Source organism: Aquila chrysaetos, chromosome 24 (assembly GCF_900496995.4).
Source record: "Aquila chrysaetos chrysaetos chromosome 24, bAquChr1.4, whole genome shotgun sequence".
Classification (NCBI taxonomy): Eukaryota; Metazoa; Chordata; class Aves; order Accipitriformes; family Accipitridae; genus Aquila; species Aquila chrysaetos.
In genome coordinates, this window is record NC_044027.1 from 9,321,952 (window position 1) to 9,343,199 (window position 21,248).

At 56.8% G+C, this 21,248-nt stretch overlaps 3 protein-coding genes across 6 annotated transcripts; 2 read left to right on the top strand and 1 right to left on the bottom strand.

Moving 5' to 3' along the window:
• Positions 1-213: 213 nt before the first annotated feature.
• ALAD (aminolevulinate dehydratase) lies at positions 214-8,988 on the top strand. 4 transcript variants are annotated; one of them, XM_041119582.1, is made up of 12 exons: positions 214-303; positions 3,863-4,010; positions 4,187-4,237; positions 4,990-5,086; positions 5,462-5,597; positions 6,078-6,161; positions 6,427-6,515; positions 6,833-6,888; positions 7,629-7,716; positions 8,297-8,383; positions 8,529-8,730; positions 8,851-8,988. In XM_041119582.1, exons 2-12 carry the CDS (start codon positions 3,898-3,900, stop codon positions 8,931-8,933), a joined length of 1,086 nt encoding a protein of 361 aa, XP_040975516.1. In that variant the 5' UTR covers positions 214-303; positions 3,863-3,897; the 3' UTR covers positions 8,934-8,988. The 4 variants fall into 4 exon arrangements, with proteins under 4 accessions (XP_040975516.1, XP_040975517.1, XP_040975515.1 ...); XM_041119583.1 differs by having other exon boundaries at positions 236-297; positions 3,860-4,010; XM_041119581.1 differs by lacking the exon at positions 214-303 and adding an exon at positions 420-509.
• On the top strand, positions 8,979-10,504 carry HDHD3 (haloacid dehalogenase like hydrolase domain containing 3). Its single transcript, XM_030000859.2, has 2 exons — positions 8,979-9,005; positions 9,602-10,504. The coding sequence occupies exon 2, from the start codon at positions 9,633-9,635 to the stop codon at positions 10,347-10,349; it is 717 nt and encodes a 238-aa protein (XP_029856719.1). The 5' UTR covers positions 8,979-9,005; positions 9,602-9,632; the 3' UTR covers positions 10,350-10,504.
• Positions 10,505-11,542: 1,038 nt separating this feature from the next.
• On the bottom strand, positions 11,543-21,231 carry BSPRY (B-box and SPRY domain containing). The gene is made up of 6 exons (XM_030000855.2): positions 21,112-21,231; positions 20,443-20,541; positions 19,606-19,836; positions 17,794-17,819; positions 16,374-16,498; positions 11,543-12,222 (listed from the first exon to the last, which is right to left on the bottom strand). The coding sequence occupies exons 1-6, from the start codon at positions 21,172-21,174 to the stop codon at positions 11,696-11,698; spliced, it is 1,071 nt and encodes a 356-aa protein (XP_029856715.1). The 5' UTR covers positions 21,175-21,231; the 3' UTR covers positions 11,543-11,695.
• Between the last annotated feature and the right edge of the window lie 17 nt (positions 21,232-21,248).

Genomic DNA, 21,248 nt, shown 5'->3' on the forward strand with positions numbered 1-21,248 from the left:
GCACCCCAAAACCTGGCTCCAGGTCCCCCCTGCAGCACCCCAAAGCCCTGTTCCATACCCACCCAGCCCTGCTCCAGACCCCATACCCCCTCAAAACCCTGCTCCGCCCGCCCCCTCCCAGCGCACACCCCCCCACACCACACCGCCTCCAGCCTTTTCCCGCGCTCCGCCGCGCGAGACTTCCCGCCGCCATCCCTGTGTGGGTGTGCCTATGCTAATCAGAGGGGTAGGGCGGGGTTATGTAAATCGCGAGGGCTCAGGGAAGAGTCACACGGCCGGAGCGGGACGCGGCGGCGGCGGCAGGTGAGTGCGGGGGCCGGGGCCGGGGCCGGGGCCGGGGACCGGGGGGGCCGGAGCTGGGGCCGGGGCGACCGCCTCGGCTCTGGCCCCACCGGTCCCCGACCCCGGCCTCTGGTAGGGCTGGCCGGAGATGGGGACGACTCCAGGGGCTGGGCCCGGCCGGGCAAGGAGGCACCACTTGGGTGCCGGCAGGGTGCAGGCAGCCTTCGATAAGGCAGCAAGGGTAGCCCGGTTTTTGCTCGGTAACCCGCGGTTACCGTGGCAAACGTGGCGAAATCACCGAGCAGCACATGATGCTGCGGGCTGGAGTCAGTCCTGAGCTCCCGCTCATCATGCCGTGTAACTACAGCCCCCCCTGCCCCGAGCATCCCCATTTCCAGATCCCACCTAGAAGATGAAATCTTTTATAACATCTTGACCTTTGTTAGTGACTGTTAATTAACCCGCAGCTCCGTTGTCTCCCCCGGGGAGCTCCGCTGTCCTAGTATGCTCTAGTCCATCCCTGCTCACACTTGGGATTTCCAGAGCTTGTGCATCTCCAGGACTTCAGTTAAATAGCTGTGCACCGCAGGATGAGGCTGCGTGCGTTTCCATATCCCAAAATGCTGGAAAGCAACTTCCTCGTATCTCGCCAGGGAACAGGCAGCTGCTGGCTCGCAAGTGCTGTCAGCAGCTGGAGCAGACCTTTGCAGCTCACCGTTGGCATACGTTGGGTCTGGCTTCAGCCTGTCCGCTAAGTTTGTTTAATTTGTGCTAGTACAAACAGGAGGGTGGTGTGTGCGTGGTTCTCTCATTTTGCAGTCACTTCTCTCCCCTCGAATACAGCGAGGCACTCGGATCACCACGGCAGGCCCGGGCTGGGTGAAGGTGTGGGTTCAGGTGTTGCGGGTTTGGGCTGGTTCTCGAGCAGTCCTGCCATGGAGGAGCAAAGGTGAAACCACGCTGCTGTGGAGCTGTTTGCTTGGGAAGGAGCTGCAGGGCTGTTAAACTCCTCCTTACTGATGCTCTGGTGTGCATGAAACAGATATTGCTTTCGAAAGACAGATTTGGGCCCTTAATGTCAGAGAAAGAGGCCCGTGTGCTCTGCTGGGATCCCTAAGGGGATCTCGGGGGGAAACAGCCCTGTTCTAGGGCACAGCATGTGTGGTGCAACGGTCCCTTATGGCACTCTTCCAATCCTTGCTCTGCATCCCTGCCATCCTTCCCCAGCTGTTGGGAAGCTGTGGGGCGCATGGCAGCTCTGTGGCTGTAAGACCCTGGTGCCTTCATCCGATCGGGTGCCCTGCCTGGGCAAGGGGAGCCTGCAGCCCTTGGCTGGTGGCAGCTTCTCCTGCACATGGGGCTCGTAAGGAGGGCCCTGGCTCCCCTGCCCTCACAGTAGACAGGTGCTCTGCTGGGGCCCCCCTGTCCTGTTATCTCCGGGCTGTTATCTCCGCTCTGCAATTCCACTGGGTGCCCACCTCCTTGCCCGGAGAGAGCAGTTTCTGGAGCTGTGGCCTCTATCTGTCTCATACAGAGTCAGGTGCCTCTGGTCCCACCCAGTCCCCGCTCCCCTTCCTCCTGTGGGATTAACTGTTTAAAGCATTTTTTGGATTCTCGAGGTGGGTTTTGTTCACTGAGCCCTTTGTTCTCGATTGCTGCCTGCCTGGAGCCCTGCCTGGAGCCCTGCCTGAGCAGCCGAGCCACTGCGCTGGAGCTGCCAACTCCAGTTCACCCAAGGGCTGTCGCCTTCCCTGCGAGTAAGGACTGGAGCGGCAGCTTTCCAGGGCTAAAAATTACTTGCCAAGTGAGGCCGTGACACTGCCAGCATGCCCGTCAGCTGGTCTGCATCCCCCACAAGCACCATCTGATATTTTTATACATTTTTTTTTTATACATGTTAGGCTGTAAGTAACTGAGAGGTGCCTTTTCCCCCATCCCCAAGCAGAGGTGATTGCTGGGGGTATGAAAGACTCGGTTCAAGCCCTGGACTGAATTTGATGCCCCTACATTACAAGTGCCCTATGCACTGGGGTGGCCTGATACAGACTGAGAATTTGGCTCAGCATTAGAATATATGAAGGGTCTTGAGTGTGTAAAATAGGTGAACACCTCAGATTAAAGGTTTTCCAGAAGAATAGGGCCATGTCCTGCCCAGCTCTGTTGCTGGCTGGTGTAAAACTTTCTGCCCTGGACTGTGTGAGCCATGTCTGCTCTCTGGAGAGAGCTGGGGGCAGTGAGGTTTGTTGCTGGGGAATGCTTCCTGGAATGGGACTGGGACCGTGGGGCTGCTCCCTTGAGACGGGTCCCATCCTTGTGTCCTCTGCTGGCACCCCCGGACAGAGCAGGAAGCCCTGCCCTGTCCGGGGGTGCCAGCAGAGGAATCCCGCTTGCTCTTTCGGAAGCCTGTCTCCAGCTCTCCTCCTGCCTTGCCTCCCTTGGGTTTCAACTCTCAAAACAAAATCTGTCGTCTCCCTAAGGGACTTACGCTGTTTGTCTCCCAGGGAACTCCCGGCTCTTCTGCGCGGGGTATTTGTAGGATGTGTCCCTGTGTGTGCAGCCAGCAGAAGTCCTTGAAGCCACTCTGTACAAACAGTCTGTTGCTGAAGTTGTGTTTCCCAGGGCTGTAACAGCTGCTCTCTTTTGTGCTGCAGCCAAATGCCTTGTCTGGGGGCAGCTGCCTTCCCCTGGCTCCCTCCAACCACATGTTGGTGAGATTTCAGTGCTAGTGGAAATTTAAATCTTAATGGTCTAATTGCAGAATTACTAGATCTAACTGTTACAGAAAAATAAAATATTGCTACAGGAAAAGTTTCAACAATAACGTAACTAACATTTGATTTATGTATGTTGAGTAATTGCTCTTTGTTACCCCTGAAATCAGTTTTGCCCAACTCCCTTAGAAACTCCTAAGTTTTCCTTATCCAGCAGTAATCGGCCACCGGAGTTGTGTGACCACAGGGCTTAAAGCCCTGGTGTCTTCAGGATGATCCAGCACCTCTCTCCCCTCCAGCGGCCATACTCTTCTGTAACTGTACCTGTACACTGTAGCCGCAAATACTTCATGCTACGCAGAGCAGCTTTTGACTGCTCTGTATACAAAAGCTGTATCACACAATTATACAGTGTTAAGGAAAAATAAGACTAATTAAGCAATGACCGTCTCATCATTAGAAAACTGCTGGTACAGTTACACAAGCTAAAGCAGACAGAGCCTGCGGAGTGTGGTAGGGCTGAACCGTGTGAATGTGGTTCTGCTGTGGGAGGATGCTGTTGGCTGTAAATTGGTGGTTTCACACACAGAATTGGAAGGTTTTGTGGGGAGGAGTCAGCACCATCCCCGTTTATGGGAAGTGCTGTGCTGTGACTGCTGATGCGGGGTCCTGCAACACCCACCCAGTGCGGGGCAGCGCCCGGGAGAGTTGGGATGAAGCTGGCTGGGCTGCAGCTCGTGCCTGGAGCAGGACAGGGACGGTCCTGCAGTGGCTGCCTGGATCTCAGCCCCCTCCTCACATGCACCGATAGCAGTGGCTTACCAGGATGCTGCCACTAACCAGCCTGCTGGTTCCTTTTGGTGTTTCAGGCTCTCCTTCCACAACCTCCTCGCGAAGGCCCAAGATGCAGGCAGACTCCCTTCTGCACAGTGGCTACTTCCACCCGGTGCTACGCTCCTGGCAGTGTACGGCAACCACCTTCAATGCCTCCAACCTCATCTACCCCATTTTTGTCACGTGAGTGAGCTCTGTCTCTCTGGGTTAGGGATGGACCAAGCTCAGGTTGACTGGCATAGGTGCTCCCTGAGCTCTTAGGCTTGGACTTCCCAAAAGATTCCCCATGGACAAGCCTGGGGTAGGGACTTCCTTCTCACACTGAGTCTTCGCATCTCTGTCCCATCCACCTCCTGCAGTGACAGCCCTGATGCAGTGGAGCCGATTCCCAGCCTCCCTGGACAAGCCAGGTAAGAATCCAGCCCTGCCAAGCTGCATGCCAGTCGCTGCTGTGGCCCATGCCCAAGCAGGGTTGATGTATGGCCTGAGATGACCATGGGCCAGGGGTGACACTTCCAACCTTCTGTGGTCCCTGCCTTGGGGATCCCCCAGGATCAGGCAGGGCAGGAGCATTTCTCTGCCAAGGGAGTGGAAGGAATCATAGTGGGGATGCTGGGAAAGTACCAATACTGGCAGAGATAGTGCCAGGGTCTCATGATGTCCCAGAGCACTCCCACGTTGTGGGGGCTGGGCACACAGGGATGTTGGAAGCAAACAGGGTTTCCAGCGGCAGCCAGAAAACCTGTGCAAGGATGTGGCCTCCGGTTGTGCATTAGATCTTGCTGGACTGGCAGCTCCTGTCTTCATCTGCTGCCATATTAGCAGGGTTGTGGTCAGAGAGGCCCCAGGGTGGTCCTGTAGGGAGGTGGGCTGGATCTGCAACAGGGACGCTAAGATAAGGGATCCAAGGGCAGGGCATGCTCATCCTTTCAGAGCAGAGTGTGTCCCTGCCGGGTAGATAACGCTCCTGTAGGCCCAGATAACGTCCCGGATTGTTCCTCCCAATGTTCAGGCAACACCTCCCCTGTACCTCCAGCTGTTGCTTGGTGTGGATGCTTGTGGATGCTGGATCGCTCACAGACCAGTATCCAAGTCAGAAACCAGCTTGCCCAATAGAGCAGGTCTGGGTGCCTGGCAGCCCCCCTACACTTGCTCTTCTCAGGTACGGAGTCAACAAGCTGGAAGGGATGCTGCGTCCCCTTGTCGAAGACGGTCTGAAGTGTGTGCTCATCTTTGGGGTGCCCAGCAAGGTCCACAAGGTCAGTGTGTGTGGTGGGGGCAGGGGCCTTGGGGTAGCTACAGAGGTGTGGGAGCACCGTGTGGGGCTGGAGGGTCTCCTGATCAAACAGGAGCAGCTCAGCATCTCTGGGCATGCTTGCACCTTGCTCAGCAGAGCAGGACGGGGATGGGAGACTGTAGTGACACCCAAAAAGCTCCCAGAGCAGGTGGCCCCAAGACCTGCACTCACTGCTCAGAGGCATTACTCCATTGCCCTTTTCCATTGTCGGTGGTCATACTGCCCTGTGTTACAGGGCCTCACGGTTCAGCAAACATTTCCTGGGCAGAACTGCTGCCATGGAGGAGCCGGTGGGAAGCCCTTGGCTGTGTGCACTGAGGCATTTCTCTTCTCACAGGATGAGAGAGGTTCTGCAGCTGATGCAGAGGACACACCTGCCATCCAGGCAATCAAGAAGATCCGTTCCACGTTCCCAGAGTTGCTAATTGCCTGTGATGTCTGCTTGTGCCCTTACACATCCCATGGGCACTGCGGTGAGCGAACAGCCTGGGGTCCTGAGCTGCTCTTTGGGCATTTTTCTGGTACTGGGAGTCTCCGGGAGTTTGCCATTTTCTGCTGTGGAGCTCCATGTGCTGGTGAGGTCTGGCCAGCTCCTGCCCCAAGACTTGGCTCTCCAGTGCTGGTGCAGTTGAGCCTGGGAGACCTCTCCAGGGTTTTGACAGCAGGGTGGGAGGCACGGGTGGTTAAGGCACCCACTCAGGCCACCTGAATCTGTCTGAGTGCCTGTCTGTGTCCCCCATCTCTGTCTTCCCTTCCCTGGAGCACCCACATGTTGTGTCCAGTCCCTGGGGGGCTGTCTCACTGGTCTCCTGGTCCTTATCCAGCTCCCTTAACACATTCCCCGCTGTTGCTCTGAGCATCTCCATAGCTTGTCCTGAGAGCCACAGTCCCAGTCTAGGGATTGAGGCAACTGGCCATCCAGCCGCTTGCGTAACCCCAGGTTTCTCTCCTAGGCATCCTGCGTGAAGACGGCACCATCCAGAACGAGCTCAGCTGCCAGCGGCTGGCAGAAGTGGCACTGGCCTATGCCAAAGCAGGTGGGGAGTGTCCTGGCAGTGGTACCCAAGTTTGACTCTCACAGACTCATCCCCTCTCACTTTCAGCAGGCCCAAAAGCAAACTGGGCCTGGCTCCAACTGAGAGTGCTTTTGCTCTGAGCCGGAGGACACTTCCCCTGCCCTCCACACGCTGGCCCTGGCAGAGCTGCAGACACCCGGGGCCCCTCTGGCCCTGGGGTCACCTCCTCCTGCAGGCAAAGTCACAGCCTTGGGCACTTTTCGGCATCTCTGGTCTTTCCCTGCAGGCTGCCACATCGTTGCCCCCTCAGATATGATGGATGGGCGCATCGCGGCCATGAAGGTGGCGCTGATCTCCAATGACTTGGGCAACAAGGTGAGCTCAGGATCTGCATGTGCCAAAGGCAGGAGCGATGTCCACGAGGAGGCTGCACCACAACAGGACCTGGGCAAGCAGTGGGAGAAGCAAACACTACCTTGCCCAGGACATGCCACAGGCATTTCCCCGCCCCGGTGCATGCAGGAGGGGAATGTCCTTGGCTGGACATGGGGACAGCAAGGTGCCAGGCCTCTGGCAGGGGAAGGAGGTTGTGGGGCAGACTATAAAACAGCTGTGGGAGGGAATCACTACTGCCCTGGTGCCAGGATGCAGCACCGAGCTTCTGGTGCTCAGGGCTCCGCTCTCCTTTGCAGGTCTCGGTGATGAGCTACAGCGCCAAGTTTGCTTCATGCTTCTACGGTCCCTTCAGGTGGGTCTGTCCCTCAGCTGGGATTGTCCCCAGCCAGGGCTGGGCTGGCCAGGATGTGTGTCCCCAGACAGTTACTTGGGAACGGGCCTCGGACAGAGCCTGGGCCACAGCTGGGGCCATGCTGGTCGCTTTGGAGTGCTCTCCTCCTACTTCCCGGTGCAAAAGGGAGTCAAGTGTACCTTGCCCAGGAAAGGCGGGCTGGTGGGAAGATCACCTGGATGATCTTCCATCCCACCCCTTCAACTGCTCGTCCTGGGTGCTGGTGGCAAGTTGGGCAGGCAGCGAACTGCCTGCAGCTGCCAGGAGCAGTGAGGAGGGGAGTCGCAGGAGCCAGTGTTGCCGCAAAGGGTGGCTTCAGGAACAAGCCTCAGCTCAGTCAGCTGTTTGTTAGACCTCATCCCAAGAACGGCCTGAACCTGACAGGGCATCCCTGAGGAACCTGCCTCGGAAAAGAGCAAAAGGAAAATGTCTGACACGATTTTACCCCAGACTCTGGGCACGGGGAGGGCAGCAGGTGTTGAAGCATGGCTCCCAGGGACAGCCTGGACCTGTTGGACCTCCACTGGGGGTCTGCTGATCCTGGGGTGCTGATGTGGGTCAGAAGAGTCCCCCTTTTACTGGCCCTGATGGCTCAGGCACTTGTCCTAGCCTGTCCTCATGTTGCTGAAGCTGTACGAGGCAAGAGGCATGGGGAGCTGTGCTGGTCCTCATCCCCTGCCCTCTGCCTTGCCTGTCACCAGGGATGCTGCGCTATCCAAACCCGCCTTTGGAGACAGGCGATGCTACCAGCTGCCCCCGGGCGCCAGGGGCCTGGCGATGCGTGCCGTGGTGAGTGAGCCAGCGTCAGGCTGTCCAGGGCAGCGCCAAGGGTTGTGGGTTTACGGCTGTGGGGACTGAAAAACCCTCACGTGGTACCTAGGTGACAAGCCTTCACACCCAGAAGTGCAGCAGGGTTGGCGGAGAGCAAGGTCAGGGGTGATGGAGTCAAAAGGGGGTAGGAGGCACACTAGCTGAAATGGTCAAGGGTTTTCCCCCTCCACAAGCAAAACATGAGGCCCATCAGCCTGCCAGAAAGCTGGTCCACAGCATGGGCCGGAGGGCTGTGCGCTGGGAGCTGTGGGGTTGGTGACCGCATACCCTGCTGTGGCTTGGGGTGTCAGGTCCAGGGACACACGGCCACCGGCTCTCCCCAGGCGCTGTGTGTCTGTGGAGGGGAGCGTCGTCTCTTGCCCATGGCAGCCTGTCTGTGGGCTCCTGTGGCCATTAGGGGCTCACCAAACCCTCCTGTGATCCGTCCTGGGAAAACCAACCACCAGGCCAAAACTTCTGAGGAAAACCAACTGTGGATTCGCTGGAAAATGTTCTTCTAGCCCGAGCTGCCGGGGTTGCGCGCGTGTTCCCCTCACAGGACCGGGACGTGCGTGAGGGAGCGGACATGCTGATGGTGAAGCCGGGGATGCCCTACCTGGACCTTGTGAGGGATGTCAAGGCACGAGTAAGCTCCTTTGGCGTGCCAGCGAGGGCACTGGGTGTCCCTGGAGGAGGAGGGGTGGGGTGGGCAGGAGAGGCGCGCGTTTGGGATGGCCAGTTTGGATATATCCAAACCGGGGGGGCTGTGACTGTTCACGTCTTGCGGGCAGGGGCCGTGGGCCGCAGGGAGGGGTGTCCTCTCTGCCCGCCGGCTGACCTCCCTCCCCGGGTGCTCCCCTCAGCACCCCACCCACCCGCTGGCCGTCTACCACGTTTCGGGGGAGTTCGCCATGCTGTGGCACGGGGCCCAGGCCGGGGCCTTCAGCCTGGAGGCTGCCGTCAGGGAGGCGGTGACGGCCTTCAGGCGAGCAGGTGAGGCGGCCGGCCCCGAGGCCTGCTTCCCCCCCCCACGTCCCCCGACCCTGTCCCCTTGTGCCGTCCCCTTGTCCCCCCCCCGCCGCGGGGCGGCTCCAGCGTCTCGTCTCTCCGCAGGGGCCGACGCCATCATCACGTACTTCGCGCCGCAGCTCCTGCGGTGGCTGAAGGAGGAGGCGGCGGCGGCGGGACGGGCCTGAGGGCGGGGCTTCCGGGGGTTGGGGGCGGGGCTTCCGGGGCGGGGCTTCCGGGGCGGCCGGGGAGCTGCGCAGGTGGGTGCGGGGCGGGGCCGCCCCTGGGCCGAGGGACCGCGTGTACCCCCACGCTGCCGCACAGCCAGCCCCCCCCCCCCCCCCCGCCGTGCACCGGGAACCCAGCCCGGTGAGCCCCGGGTCCATCCCGCCCCTCCAGCCCCTCTGTGAGCCGCGGGGACCCCACTCGCCCGCATTCACGCGTCACGGGTGCACCCCCGCGTGCGCCCCGTACACCCACCCCCAACACCCCGGGTTCAGCACCGCGTACGCCCCGTACACCCAGCCCCCCCCCTTACCCCGTGGGTACAGCCCCACGCGCACCTGCCCCCCCGGGTCACCCAGCAGTCCCACTCAGGGCCCTGCTGCAGCACCCACGGGGGGGCTGCCCCGGCCTGGGAGACTTTGCACCCTGGGACTCAGAGCAGGGCCTTCCCTCCCCCGCCATGACTCGATGCAGACCCCAGAGGGGGCCTGAGCCCCCCACGGGGGCCACTGACACCAGTGGGTGTGATGTGGACAAAGGGCCGGTGCCCACACCCCCGCGGCGCGAGCCCCGCTCGGCACCGACTCGCTTTCAGCAGAGTGTCCGGCTCTCACCTCCCTGTTTGTTCTAGGTTTCCCTTAGTCCTGAGCTTTACCGAAGCCATGCTTAGGCTCCGCTTACTAACGTGGGACGTGAAGGACACGCTGCTGCGGCTGCGGCAGCCGGTGGGGGAGAGTTATGCGGCCGAGGCCTGGGCTCACGGGGTCCAGGTGCAGCCGGAGGCTCTCAGTCGGTCTTTCCAGGAGGCATACGGAGCCCAGAGCCGGCGCTTCCCCAACTACGGCCGAGGTCAGGGCCTCAGCTCCCAGCAGTGGTGGGTCGACGTTGTGAAGCAGACCTTCAGGCTCTCGGGCGTGCACGAAGATGGAGTCCTGACGCTGATAGCGGAAAAACTCTACTGTGACTTCTGCAGTGCCCAGAACTGGGAGGTGCTGCCAGGAGCCGGCGAGACCCTGAGCCACTGCTGCCAGCGCGGCTTCCGCATGGGGGTCGTCTCCAACTTCGATAACCGGCTGGAAAACGTCCTCTCCCAGTGCAACCTGCGGCACCACTTTGAATTTGTCCTCACCTCCGAGGATGTGGGCTTCGCCAAGCCGGACAGGAGGATCTTTGAGAAAGCGCTGCGCCTCAGCGGGGTCCTGCCGGAGCAGGCGGCTCACGTGGGGGACAGCTACACCCGGGATTACAGGGCAGCCCAAGCCGTGGGCATGCACAGCTTTCTGCTCCGGGCTGCCGGACAGGGTGAGGAGCCAGAGGTGCCCCCTGAGCATGTCCTGCCCACACTCACCCACCTCCTGGCTCTTATTGAGAAGGGGTAGCTGCGTTTCAGAGGAGGACCAGCGCTGCTGCTGAGCAGCGAACTGGTCCTGGCGCGGGATTTCTTGCTGCTGGTTGGGCAGGGAAACAAGTGAGCACTTCTGACTGCCTGCGGAGCAGGAGAGGTGTTAATGCAATAAAATGTATCTGACGCTCAGCATTGCTGCTGATGTTTTTCATAGCTTTAAAAACACTATGTAAGAGGGTCAGCGGTGGTGTCTTCCCCTAACGGAGCTGGGGACTGGGTCAGGCTGTACTCCAGAAGGCTCATTCTGGCAGAAGGGATGGAGGCAGACATTGAGGTTTATCCATTCTCAGTCACCCCCCTGTGCAAGCGCATTGGCAGAGCTGGGGTTGGTCCTGTCCCAGGGAAGGTCTGCCCATGTACAGCACCCAGGAAACCCGCACATGAGCCCTGCACACCTTGGTGTACCCCAGGTTTGCCCCCTCACCAGCATCCCCCCTTCCTGACAGCGGTGGCCAGGAGGCAGTTGCAGGTCTCCTGCTGTGGGCAAAACAGGCTGGAGTTGGGCAATTTCACTTAATTCCATATACTGCCAATTAACAAACTTTACTGATTTAGGTATTGAGAAATAAAGATGACAAATTTCAAACGGGCAGGAAAGGTGTTTCCCTTTCTTCCTGGCTGTACTTCAGTCCAACACCTCTCCTTCCTCCCTGCCTAACGTCAGCTCCCCATGTTTTTGCCACATTACGTTCAACCCCCCTCACTCCCTTTGGCAAGGTGAGGAGCAGCTCAGGTTAGGTTTCTTTCTGCTGCTCCTCACTTCTTACTCCTCTGCTCTGACATGGGCTCCAACACAGGTCACAGCCCCTCAGGGGTGCCCCTGCCCTGGCGTGGGTCTGCCACGGGTGATGGCCCCCACACTGTCCCTGTTCTAGCATAGGGTGGCTCGTCCCAAACAGTGTCTCCAGCTGTGTCCCAATGATGGCCCTTTCCATGTGCCTCCTCCCTGCCATTTCTCCAAACATCCTAAATACCTCTCCTGTTTTCTAAAGCCCACCATTAGGCTGGAAAGCTGCCCTTGGTCAGAGAGGAATTAAATGATTCACCTAAAAGCGGCTGGCAGAGCCAGGCATTACCCTGACACCTCACCATGGCACAGCAGACGCAGGGTGGGCGTAGCCTCTCGCAGGAGAGGAAAGCTGCCATAAAACACGTGAAGAACAGATATAGTCTGAAGGCAGGTCTTATCTGAACACCACTGTACAAAAGCCAGTAGCCCTGTCTGGGCTCCTTTCCCCCATAAAGGTACTGTATAGCGTATATACAGTCACTGTATATACAGCTGTATATTCACCTGCCCTAGTAAGCACAATGCTTCGCTCACTGGACAAGCGAGATGCTCTGGTGTGCCACAGCAAAGACAGGATAGAGGGGCTCTGTGAAGGTCTCCCTGTGGGAGAAGAGGATGGTGCAGGAATCGGGGTCGTAAAAGAGCACCTCCCCTCCCGCAAAGTCAACCAGCACCCCGATCTCAGCCGGAGACTTGATCAGCTCCACCGCCTGCGGGTGCCCGGCGTGCAGGAACCTGAACTCCTTGTCGTAGCGCGAGAAGACCCAGGAGACGGTGTTGAAGCCCAGGCGGGCTTCATTGCCAGACCCCTTCCGCGGCAGGGAGCTGTAGCAAACCCCCAGCTTGTAGGCACAGCTCTTCTCCACGTTGATCTTCCACGCGCAGACTCCCGAGTGGAAAGCCGCAGTAGCCAAAGCATTGGGCCAGTGGTCAAACCGCTCGGGGTAGTCCAAGTCCACCTTTGCTTTCTTGGGGCTGAAGGTCAGGGTTTTCTTGTCTTCCAACAGGCTGAGGTGGGGGCTGACAGTTTTCTCATCGATGTGAATCTCCTGTGAGCCTGCAAGAGAAGCCATGCGGTGAGTATCGACTCAGTGGCCCCCACCTGAACCACCCGAAGAAGTCATGGCCATCAGAAGCACAATCGCAACAGCCCTGTCCTCGCACATCGCTCCTGCAGACCCATCTGCTCCTCCGGGATGACACAGTGTTAGGGGCTCAGGCTCGGGCTGGGTGCCAGCACAGCAGTTCCCCCCAGCTTCCCCTCTTAAGCCAGGGCCAGAACAATGCAGGGATTCATCAAAGCCCAGACTTCACCAGACACCTCTCCACCCTCGTGCTAGAAGTCCTGCAGAGTCAGAGAAGATGCTGCTTATCTTACTCTGACCCTGGCCCGAATCCCCACAAAATAGAACTCAGCAGGTTTGGTTCATCCCACTTTTGGGAGAGACCCCAACCGCAGCCCCCATTCCTTCCCACCCCCACTGTGGGTGAGTAGGACCTGACTACTCCTCCCACAGCCGGGGTGAGTCAAGAGCCTGCAGAAGGATGGCAGGGCTGTTTGCAGAAAACCTGCAAAGCTGGTAATACAGGAATGAGAAGGAACAGAGAGGGCTAGAAAGGGGAAATCCCTTTCCTCTTATAAAGCCCAAGTCATTAATCAACCCACCAAGGTGGCACCAGGCGTTAGAGATGAACATGGCCATGACTTGATTTGGTTTTGCCACAGCACAAACCCAGTGATCTGCAGCCTGGGGTGAGAGCCAGGCGGGCCCGGAGGATGCCTGCCCCCGCAGGCTGACAGCACCCAGCACTGCTCACCCAGCCCTGGCCACACACTCCCCCCATGAGACCCCTCAGCAGGTCTGCAGACTGCGTGCGAGGGCTGAATAACTGCACAAGTGTTTCCCTCACTTGGTAAATTCACTAAGCAAAGAGATGAGGCTGATGCCCAGCTGACTTACCTGCTCCTGGGGAGAGCAAGTTTCTACCTGCAGGTGCCCCTCCTTGCCCTGCCTTCCCCCACCCTCACTTCATTCATTCTGGGTCTTAAACCACCACAGAAACAAGGCTGGAGCAGGTGAGTCATTTGCTCTCCCAGCCCTGCCACCAGCAAGAGCTCTACCATATCATGCCTGCTCCAGCCGTTTCCCAACCACCCTCTGCTCAGCATCCAGCATGTGGCAGGATGAGGCCCTTAAAGAATCAAACCATTATGCTGCAGCCTCAGTGGGGTGGTCCCAAAGCCCGACTTGCTCCAGCACCTATGCGGACCCAGGTCAGCATCCCTCCAACCAGCAAGTGGCACTGAAAAGCAGCAGCGCTGGTCGAGGGGTTTCCTAGAAGAGCAACTGCCCTGGTGCTCCCTGGCAGGAGACAAACCAAGGCTGATTTATCAGTTTAGACAATGTGGAAGTGTCACGCACACTTGCACATTAGGTGGAAGCTATTGCAGGCAACAGCGAGCAGAAAGAGGAGCTGAAGACAGCATCCCCTTGCAGCTGAAGCAGACAACCTCATTCATTTGATGATTTATTTCACTGAGCAGCAGCCAAATGCTTTGCAGCATGCCTGCCTGCCACGCTGTGCCCTCCACAGGTCTCCGCAGCTATATTTGCCCACACTGCCTATTTGTAGGTTGACTTTCCAGGAAGCCAAACACTGCTAAGAATTCACAGAAAATGGAGCAGTATGAGACTTTATCTTCCTCTGACAGAAGAAGGGCACTAAACCTCATATTGCGTAACACACATCTAACCTAGGTACGGGGTTGCATTCTGGTGTTCATGTACGGGAATCATGTGCATGAGGAAATATCACCCCAATGACACCCACGTAGCTTCGTTGTGGAATTATGATTACAGGAGAGTATCTGAGGGAGGGGAAGCGCTGGCAGAGTAACAGCAGAGTAATTCAGATCAACAAATTTTCCCACACAGACAAGTGTTTTGTCATGATTAAATCTGCCCTCCAGATATTCCCATATATTCTGATGAACAATTCCACTGGGAATTCATCTCACCCCAAAATCTATTTTCTCTGTGTACAGTGGCCCTGCCACTTTAGAGAGACAAGGGATGCCGAGTAAGTAAGCTAACATGGTTAACATCTCTGTCAAGTACGTATGTGTTAGCTGCAGCACATTTTACTACTTTTAAAAATCCAAGTTCCCATTTCCAAACCCACACATCTGAAATTAAAATCCTCGTAGCTAGATTTCTACCAAAGTTTCTAGATTTTCTACCAAAGTAGAAACCAGACCCAGCCTGGTCCCTGGTGCAGAAGGTCACCGCGGAGCAGCCCAACGTCTCAGCCAGCTGGGACAGCTTCAGTCTGTGTCATCCCCGCAGCCTCCATCAGCCAACATTACCACTCTCCTGCCCCCCAGCAGGACTAACACGGGTGGCCATGAACTGAGATCCCTCCCAGAGTGGTGCCAGGAGATTTACATCATCTCTCGGTTTAAGGAAGAAGCTGCCAACCCCAAACGTAAGTGATACAGAAGCCTGGATGCCAAGTAAAGACATCAAAGGAATCATGTTTATTTTTGAGGGTGAAATGGAGGTTCTTTTGCCTGCTGGTTTCCAAGTTTTTGAGAGGCTACAGAGCAAACCGTCAAGGTTAGGAATTTACTCTTTTCAAGCAAATAAACAAGACTGCCATCTGTTCAACTGCCTTTGGCAGGAGGGACCACCAAGTGAAACATAACATTACTGCATCTTAACAAAAGCTAGGACCACTGCAGTTAATATTAAAGCTCTAAGGCTAGGTCCTGGATGGACTATGAACTAGTGAGGTAAGCAAGGAGATGGCAGGCATCCTCAGCATGCAATAATGGCATGTTAAATGTAACAACAAAAAAAAACCTCAAAGCAGACCAGAGGGTAATAATAGCACCAACAGACCCACTGCTAGGATCGAATGCCTTAGAGTCATTACATTTGACAAGGATGCTATTGGGAAAGAAATCCAGAAAAAAACTTTGTCACAACAATTAGGGAAAGGTTTCCTGCACGACTTGACAGCTCTGAACATCTGCTGAGAACCTGCGCAACTTTGCCAATGTACAACTGCAGGAGTCTGCATGACTGCCACCACTCGAAGGCTCAAAACAGAAGGAAATTAATCACAAAGGGAAAGCAACACCAGAGTTTGCAGTAGAAGAAACAAATGACGGTGTTGTCCAGTACGCACAGATTCTCAAGCTAATACTGGAAAACACATGAGCAATAAAAGCCAGAAGTGCATACCTCGGAGAGGGACCTGGAAACAGGGAAAAACTGAACCGCTCATCAGCATCAAGAGCGAGATGAGCAAAAATCAAAGGTTAATCCAAAAGCTTTGGGAAGATGACTCCAGGGATTGTTCATGAGGTGGCACACAGGACAAATGTTTTCAAATTGTGAAGGATATTGCCACCTTTGAGGAACAAAAAATACATTTGAAATGCTCTCATGACGGCCTGGAAGCAAGAGTAAAAGCAAACATTTCACAATCAGCAATTTGAGCAGATCACAGCCGGAAGAACGCCTCTGCCTGCTCAACAGAGCCAACACCAAGCTGGTAAAACCGTACCCAGAGCACATCACTGGCCTCACGAATGCCTCTGATGCAACCTCAGCTGTACAGCAAGAGCTGAACCAGATCACAAATGTCTCTAACAAACCACCAGCTCGTGCACAGCCACAATCTCAGCTCATGATCAGAAAGCTACTGCATTTACTCACTTCTCTTTCCAGCACATCAGAGCATCTCACAGACACCACGTGGGTGAGTTTACCCTCTTTTAGAATCACCAGCAGGCCAATGCGGTAAAGAGGAATTTCTGTGAGAGATTCCTACGGCAGCATCAGCTTCACGGCTGTCACCAAGTGACCCAGGAAACAGCAAAAGAAACCAAGTGAGGTTAATCAACAGAGCCAATAAATGGCACAGTCTTTTCAAATCCCCGGTCTCCTCTTAGCCACAACCAGCTGCTTCGAGCCCCTGTCCCCCCTCCCGAACCTCCTACAGCTGCTGCTGCCCCCCTGCCCGGGGGGCTCCAAGCAACTAGCAGGGGCTGGGACAGCAGAGGAGGGCAGGATGACCCATGTCCTGGGCAGGACACAGCATCAGGATGTTTTGACACAGCATCAGGGTGTTTCTTTGGGCACAACATGAATGAGCATGCAGGAATCCCCAAAGAGCGTGAGACCTGAGCGAGGCACTGACCTGCGATGCAGCAGAGAACAGCGGAGGCCCATAGTCGATGCAGCAGTGGACTCTGAACACAGGTCTGATTAAAGTTTAACTTCGGGGACTCCTGTGGCTCTAAGATTCCTTCCGCCACCTCTGTCCTAGCAAAGGAACACAAGAGTTATTTTGAAATACAATGATTTATTGACCAATGCTGGGAGGTGTTTAAGATCATTAGGAAGTACGACAGAAATATGAGCTGGAGCAGTTGCAAGAGGGACAATTGCTACAGAGAAACTGCACCAGGGGTTTCTGGACAAATTCTCCTCCCAAGTGGTACTTTCGGTTTGTTTTGATTACAGTCCCTTCTGAAAGGACCTGTGTTTCAAAATACAATCTCAGCAGCCTGAGTCAATAGCCTCCTCACTCAGCAGACACAGATTAAATGTGTCTGAGAACGGCTGTCAAGGTACAAGAGGAGCACAATGAACAGGCTGCAGTGAGAGAATCAGATTTCCCTCTTATCGACAAAGGCTCGCTGTCAGGGGGATACAACAGGAGAGCAAGCCGGGACTCTGGGTTTCATACAGCATAGGAAGGAGATTGAGGATTTGCTGGGTTCCTGTGGCCAGCAGTACACACATGAATTCATGGTTGTAATTAAAGGCTCTGGCACTGGCTGCTGGTGATATGCTGCGGCCGATTTCTTACTCTACAGGCAGGCTCCAGGCAAAAATACCCCTGAAAGTCCTCTGGATAGCAGAGTCCAACCAGTGCTAGCTAGTACCCTTGCAGCAGCCACGGAAATAAATGCCTGTAAAAATGCAAGGGCACTTTTTTTTTTTTTCCCATTTTTGGGGGCAACCTTCTCAAGGCAGGGGCAGCCCAAAGTTACTGATGATGACTGTCAGAAATGCTGACACCTGCACTTGGTTCTCCGCTCCATGCAATCTCTTTGTCGGGGAAGGAGGCAGCGTGTGTGTGGAGCCTGGGTGTGCTGCCCCTCTGGGCGATGCTGTGCCAGCAGCCCCCCAGGCATGGAGCACGCCAGCTTTCCAGGCAGACAATCCTACCTCCTGCCATCAGGCCAGGGACAGGCTTGCTCCATCTCCCAGGGACCCCTGCGGAGTTTACTAAGGAGCTGGAGAAGGTCTCCCATAAGCAAGGGCTAGCGCGCCTGGCCATGCCTCCGGGGAGATATTGCACATGGAGCATTTCTAGGTGCCAAGACTCCTCCATCTTGAGCTGCAGCGCAGCGGCTGAAGCAGAGACAAGAGGCCATGCTGGCATCTCTGTGCTCTGTCCTTGTCCTCAACAAAAGCAGCACGAGGGAGGAAAGAGGGGGTGTCACCTGCTGCCTGAGCAATGGCACTCTGCTCACAGTGGGAGCCACGGAGGGTGCAGGCAAGCTTGGAGCAGGGGTCAGGGAAAGGACCAGGAGCAGCCAGGTACTAACCTCTCAAAGATGTCTTGTTCTGCATGCTGGGGACAAGGAGAGAAAGAGTCATCACAGCTGAAATCCCCACAGATAAAATCCCAAACACAGCCTGGGGCACAACAAACCTAGGACCCAGGGAACACTGTTCTCCTTCCTGACCCAGAGAAACTGCTCCTCTCCCCAGCGCTGGCCCTGGGGAGCAGAGGGAGTATCCAACATCCATTTCCTTCAGCTGCAGCACTTTCCACTCCCTGACTCGGAGAACAAGCGGGAATGGCTGAGGGCGATACATCTTCTACATCTAGCTAGGGGTAATGTCTGCTGTGCCAGTGGGACTGGGTGACTGGGTGACAAATAGTTCGAGAAGGGCCTGGGAGCATCCAGACAGAGCCTGCCACCACTCTGCTGTGCGTGCAAGCGGCATGACAGCAGAAGACCGCAAGTACAGCTGGATCGTCTGGCGCAAGGGAAACATGGGAGAGCTGAGGCAGGTGGAAAGTCTCGGACCCACAAAAAACCAGCTCTGACTCCATACCCTCTGGTAGAGACCAGCCTGTCTGCATCTGGGAGCTCTTACCGCTGCACCCTGCCTTACCCAGAGTGTGAAAACCCCAGCCCTGAGGTCCCCCCTCCTCCCCCACCGCGTTAGGGCACGCTGCAAGAACATCCTGTGCTTGCAGCAAACAAACCCCAAAGCTTTCAATAAAGGGTGAAGCTGCCGAGGACCTAAGCCAAGAGTCAGAAAACCTCGTCATCAGTCCCACTTGTTTCTGTACCCACTGGCAATGGTGCGTTCTCAAGGTACAGCCCAGTTCGCAAAGTGGTAGGAAAATATTTGATCTCTGCTCAAATATGAGCTGCTCTCGAAAGGGTGCTCTGCATGCCTTTCACTTTCCTGTGACACGACACGTATCGATTCCCAACAGACAGAAATACCAACACCAATGATCCAAGGTGGAGAACGTACGATCCCTATTACCCCTCCACTACGGGATAAAAGGAGAAATTGAGGGTCTCGCTGTTTTCTGCCACGGGCATCTGACGGATCTTGCCCTCCAACCTCTACTCTCTACAGTGAGGCCACAGCCCAGCCAGGTAAGATCCTGGGGCAGGACGGAAGCTGTGTTTCCCACAAAGGAACAGCCATCTACCTTCTGTCCGTAGGATCGATTCTGTTTTCCAAGCAGAGCTGCTGCCCCGCTCTTCGCAACGTTACATGTGGCAAGCAGAGGCTAAGAGCAAGGAAGAGGAGGTGCAATGCCTACCCGCTCGCATCTACAATGAGAGGAATCGCTTGGGTAAACTGAGACAATTTAATAGCCAGAAAAGGAACTGAGCAAAGGGAAGCATGGCCTGCTTTGCATGGTAGATATCCCAAACAGAAGTATGCCAGACAACAGGGCAGACTTTCAAGAAGAGCTGCAGGTGCTCCCAAGGGTCATGTTTTGATTAAAACTAGACAGAACACTAGAAAACTGGTGGCCCAATTAACTGCTGTAGAGCAGCTCTCAACCCATAGCCGTCCTGAGCTGGCAGCTTCCAGCCAAGAGCTTGGAGACCTGAGCCTGGGCGGTTCTGAACCTCACTGCAAGCAAAAGCAGCATTGGGCTGAGCAGAACCACCAAAAAACCAGGGGGGCTTGTCAGAACCAAGTGAAGGAGGTTCCTTGAACTAGACCTGCAAACGTAGGTCCTGTCCAACTCTGCCTCCTTGCTGTCAGTGCAGCAAGCTGCTAAACACCGTATTTAAGCCCCATAATATCCATGATAAAAAGTCTAGGGCACTTCTGGGCTGACTGACCTGTCCCTTGGTACAAGGAGCAATACTCACCACCAAGCCCTGGTCATCCAGGTTGGTGATCATGTCCACCAGGTAGGTTCGGAGGGCAGCCAGCTTCTGCAAAGCCTCAGTCCAATGCACCCGCTGGGTCAGGATGCTTTGGTGCGCCCGCTCCTCCTCTGCGTGCACCTTCTCCAGCAACCGCTGTTCTTCATTTTCACACGCATTCCCCACAAAGATCAGCCTCTGGATTACCAGCTCCCGCGCCGCGTTGGCTGCGTTCTGCCAGACCAAGGAGAGAGGACAAATAGCAGCCTTGCTTCAACCCCAACAAGAGCACCAACCGCTTCTGCTGGCTTTCTGTGGACTCAGCTGTTAAGATTACTCTGTTAATTGAGCCCAAGCCACAGTAATCATCACGAGGCAAGCAGAGGTAAACGGGACAACCAGTCCCAAACCTGCCTACTGCCTCCTGGCCTAACCCTGGTACCTAAGTGACAACCTGCAAAGGACCAGAGTCCCATCCCTCTGCGGATCTTCCTGGATTTGCTATTAGCAGGAAACAGAGCCACCACCAGAACTGTCTTTTGTCCTTGGTGACAGCGACGCACAATTAAAATCAGGAATCATTAAGACTGGTCCTAGCGGGATGTTCAATGGCTGTACAGTAACACCAAGAAATGTACTGTTTGTGTACATTTTTTAGGCGGATGAAGCAGGAATTGCAGGTGCATCCTGGCACTCCACTTGCACAAGCAGCTGGCTAGGAGGGGGACAACCCCCGCACACCGATGAGCCCCCTGAGAGCTCAGAATCTCTGATGGGAACGGTGAGCACGCGGGGCCAGCTCCGCTCCACGCTGTGCTGGGAGAAGGGGCAGGGACTTACCAGGACGCCCTGGTCCTTGGCAGGCAGCACCTCGTCCACATGCCGGGCGATGGCAGCGCTCTGCAGCTGGAGCTGCTCGCACCGGTCCACGATCTTGTTCTGGAACGCAGAGCGGCGGGCAGCGCGCAGGCCTCGACAGCACGATGGCGGCCCCGAGCCCCCCACTCAGCCCGCCCAGCCAGCCCCCACCCGGCCCCACGCCTCCTGGGGTCCTCGTGCACCACCCCACAGAGAGTCCCCTTCCCCACACCCCAAAAGGGCCCCCACACAGCCCCACACCCTGCTAGGCACCCCAGAGAGCCTCCCTCCCCACGGGGGGTCCCCTCACACGGCCCCACACCCCACCAGGGACCCCGCGCAGCCCCACAGCCTGCCAGGAACCCCACAGACAGCCCCCATCCCCACGGGGGACCCCTTGCATGGCTCCACACCCCATCGGGGGCCCCACAGAGAACCCACCTCCCCACGGCGACCACTCACACAGCCCCACACCCCGCCAGGGACCCCCACGGCCCAGCGGAACTCCCCAGGCGATCCCAGACCCACGCACGGTCCCTCTCCCCCCCCCGCGCCGCGCCGCGCCGACAGCCCCACACGCCCCGGGCTCCCCTCGGGGCAGGGTCCCGGTCCCGGTCCCGGTCCCCGTCCCCGCTCGCCGCCGTCGCTCACCCGCAGGTCGGCCGCCCGCTCCGCCAGCGCCCGCGGCCGCGGCCCCCCGCCCCGCTGGGCCATGCTGCGCCTCGGCACCTGCCGCGGGGGCGGCGGCGGCCCCGCCCGGGCCGCGCACACCGCTCCGCTCCGCTCCG

Bases quoted from the DNA above. Each gene is read 5' to 3' on its own strand.
- ALAD (XM_041119581.1), top strand. From the start codon at position 431: ATGGGGACGACTCCAGGGGCTGGGCCCGGCCGGGCAAGGAGGCACCAC. The intron at 5,598-6,077 runs GTGAGCGAACAG...TTTCTCTCCTAG, and splicing joins CACATCCCATGGGCACTGCG to GCATCCTGCGTGAAGACGGC. The intron at 8,731-8,850 runs GTGAGGCGGCCG...GTCTCTCCGCAG, and splicing joins GACGGCCTTCAGGCGAGCAG to GGGCCGACGCCATCATCACG.
- HDHD3 (XM_030000859.2), top strand. From the start codon at position 9,633: ATGCTTAGGCTCCGCTTACTAACGTGGGACGTGAAGGACACGCTGCTG.
- BSPRY (XM_030000855.2), bottom strand. From the start codon at position 21,174: ATGGCCCAGCGGGGCGGGGGGCCGCGGCCGCGGGCGCTGGCGGAGCGG. The intron at 17,820-19,605 runs GTGAGTATTGCT...CCTTGTCCCCAG, and splicing joins TGGATGACCAGGGCTTGGTG to CATGCAGAACAAGACATCTT. The intron at 16,499-17,793 runs GTTAGTACCTGG...TTCCTTTGCTAG, and splicing joins GAACAAGACATCTTTGAGAG to GACAGAGGTGGCGGAAGGAA.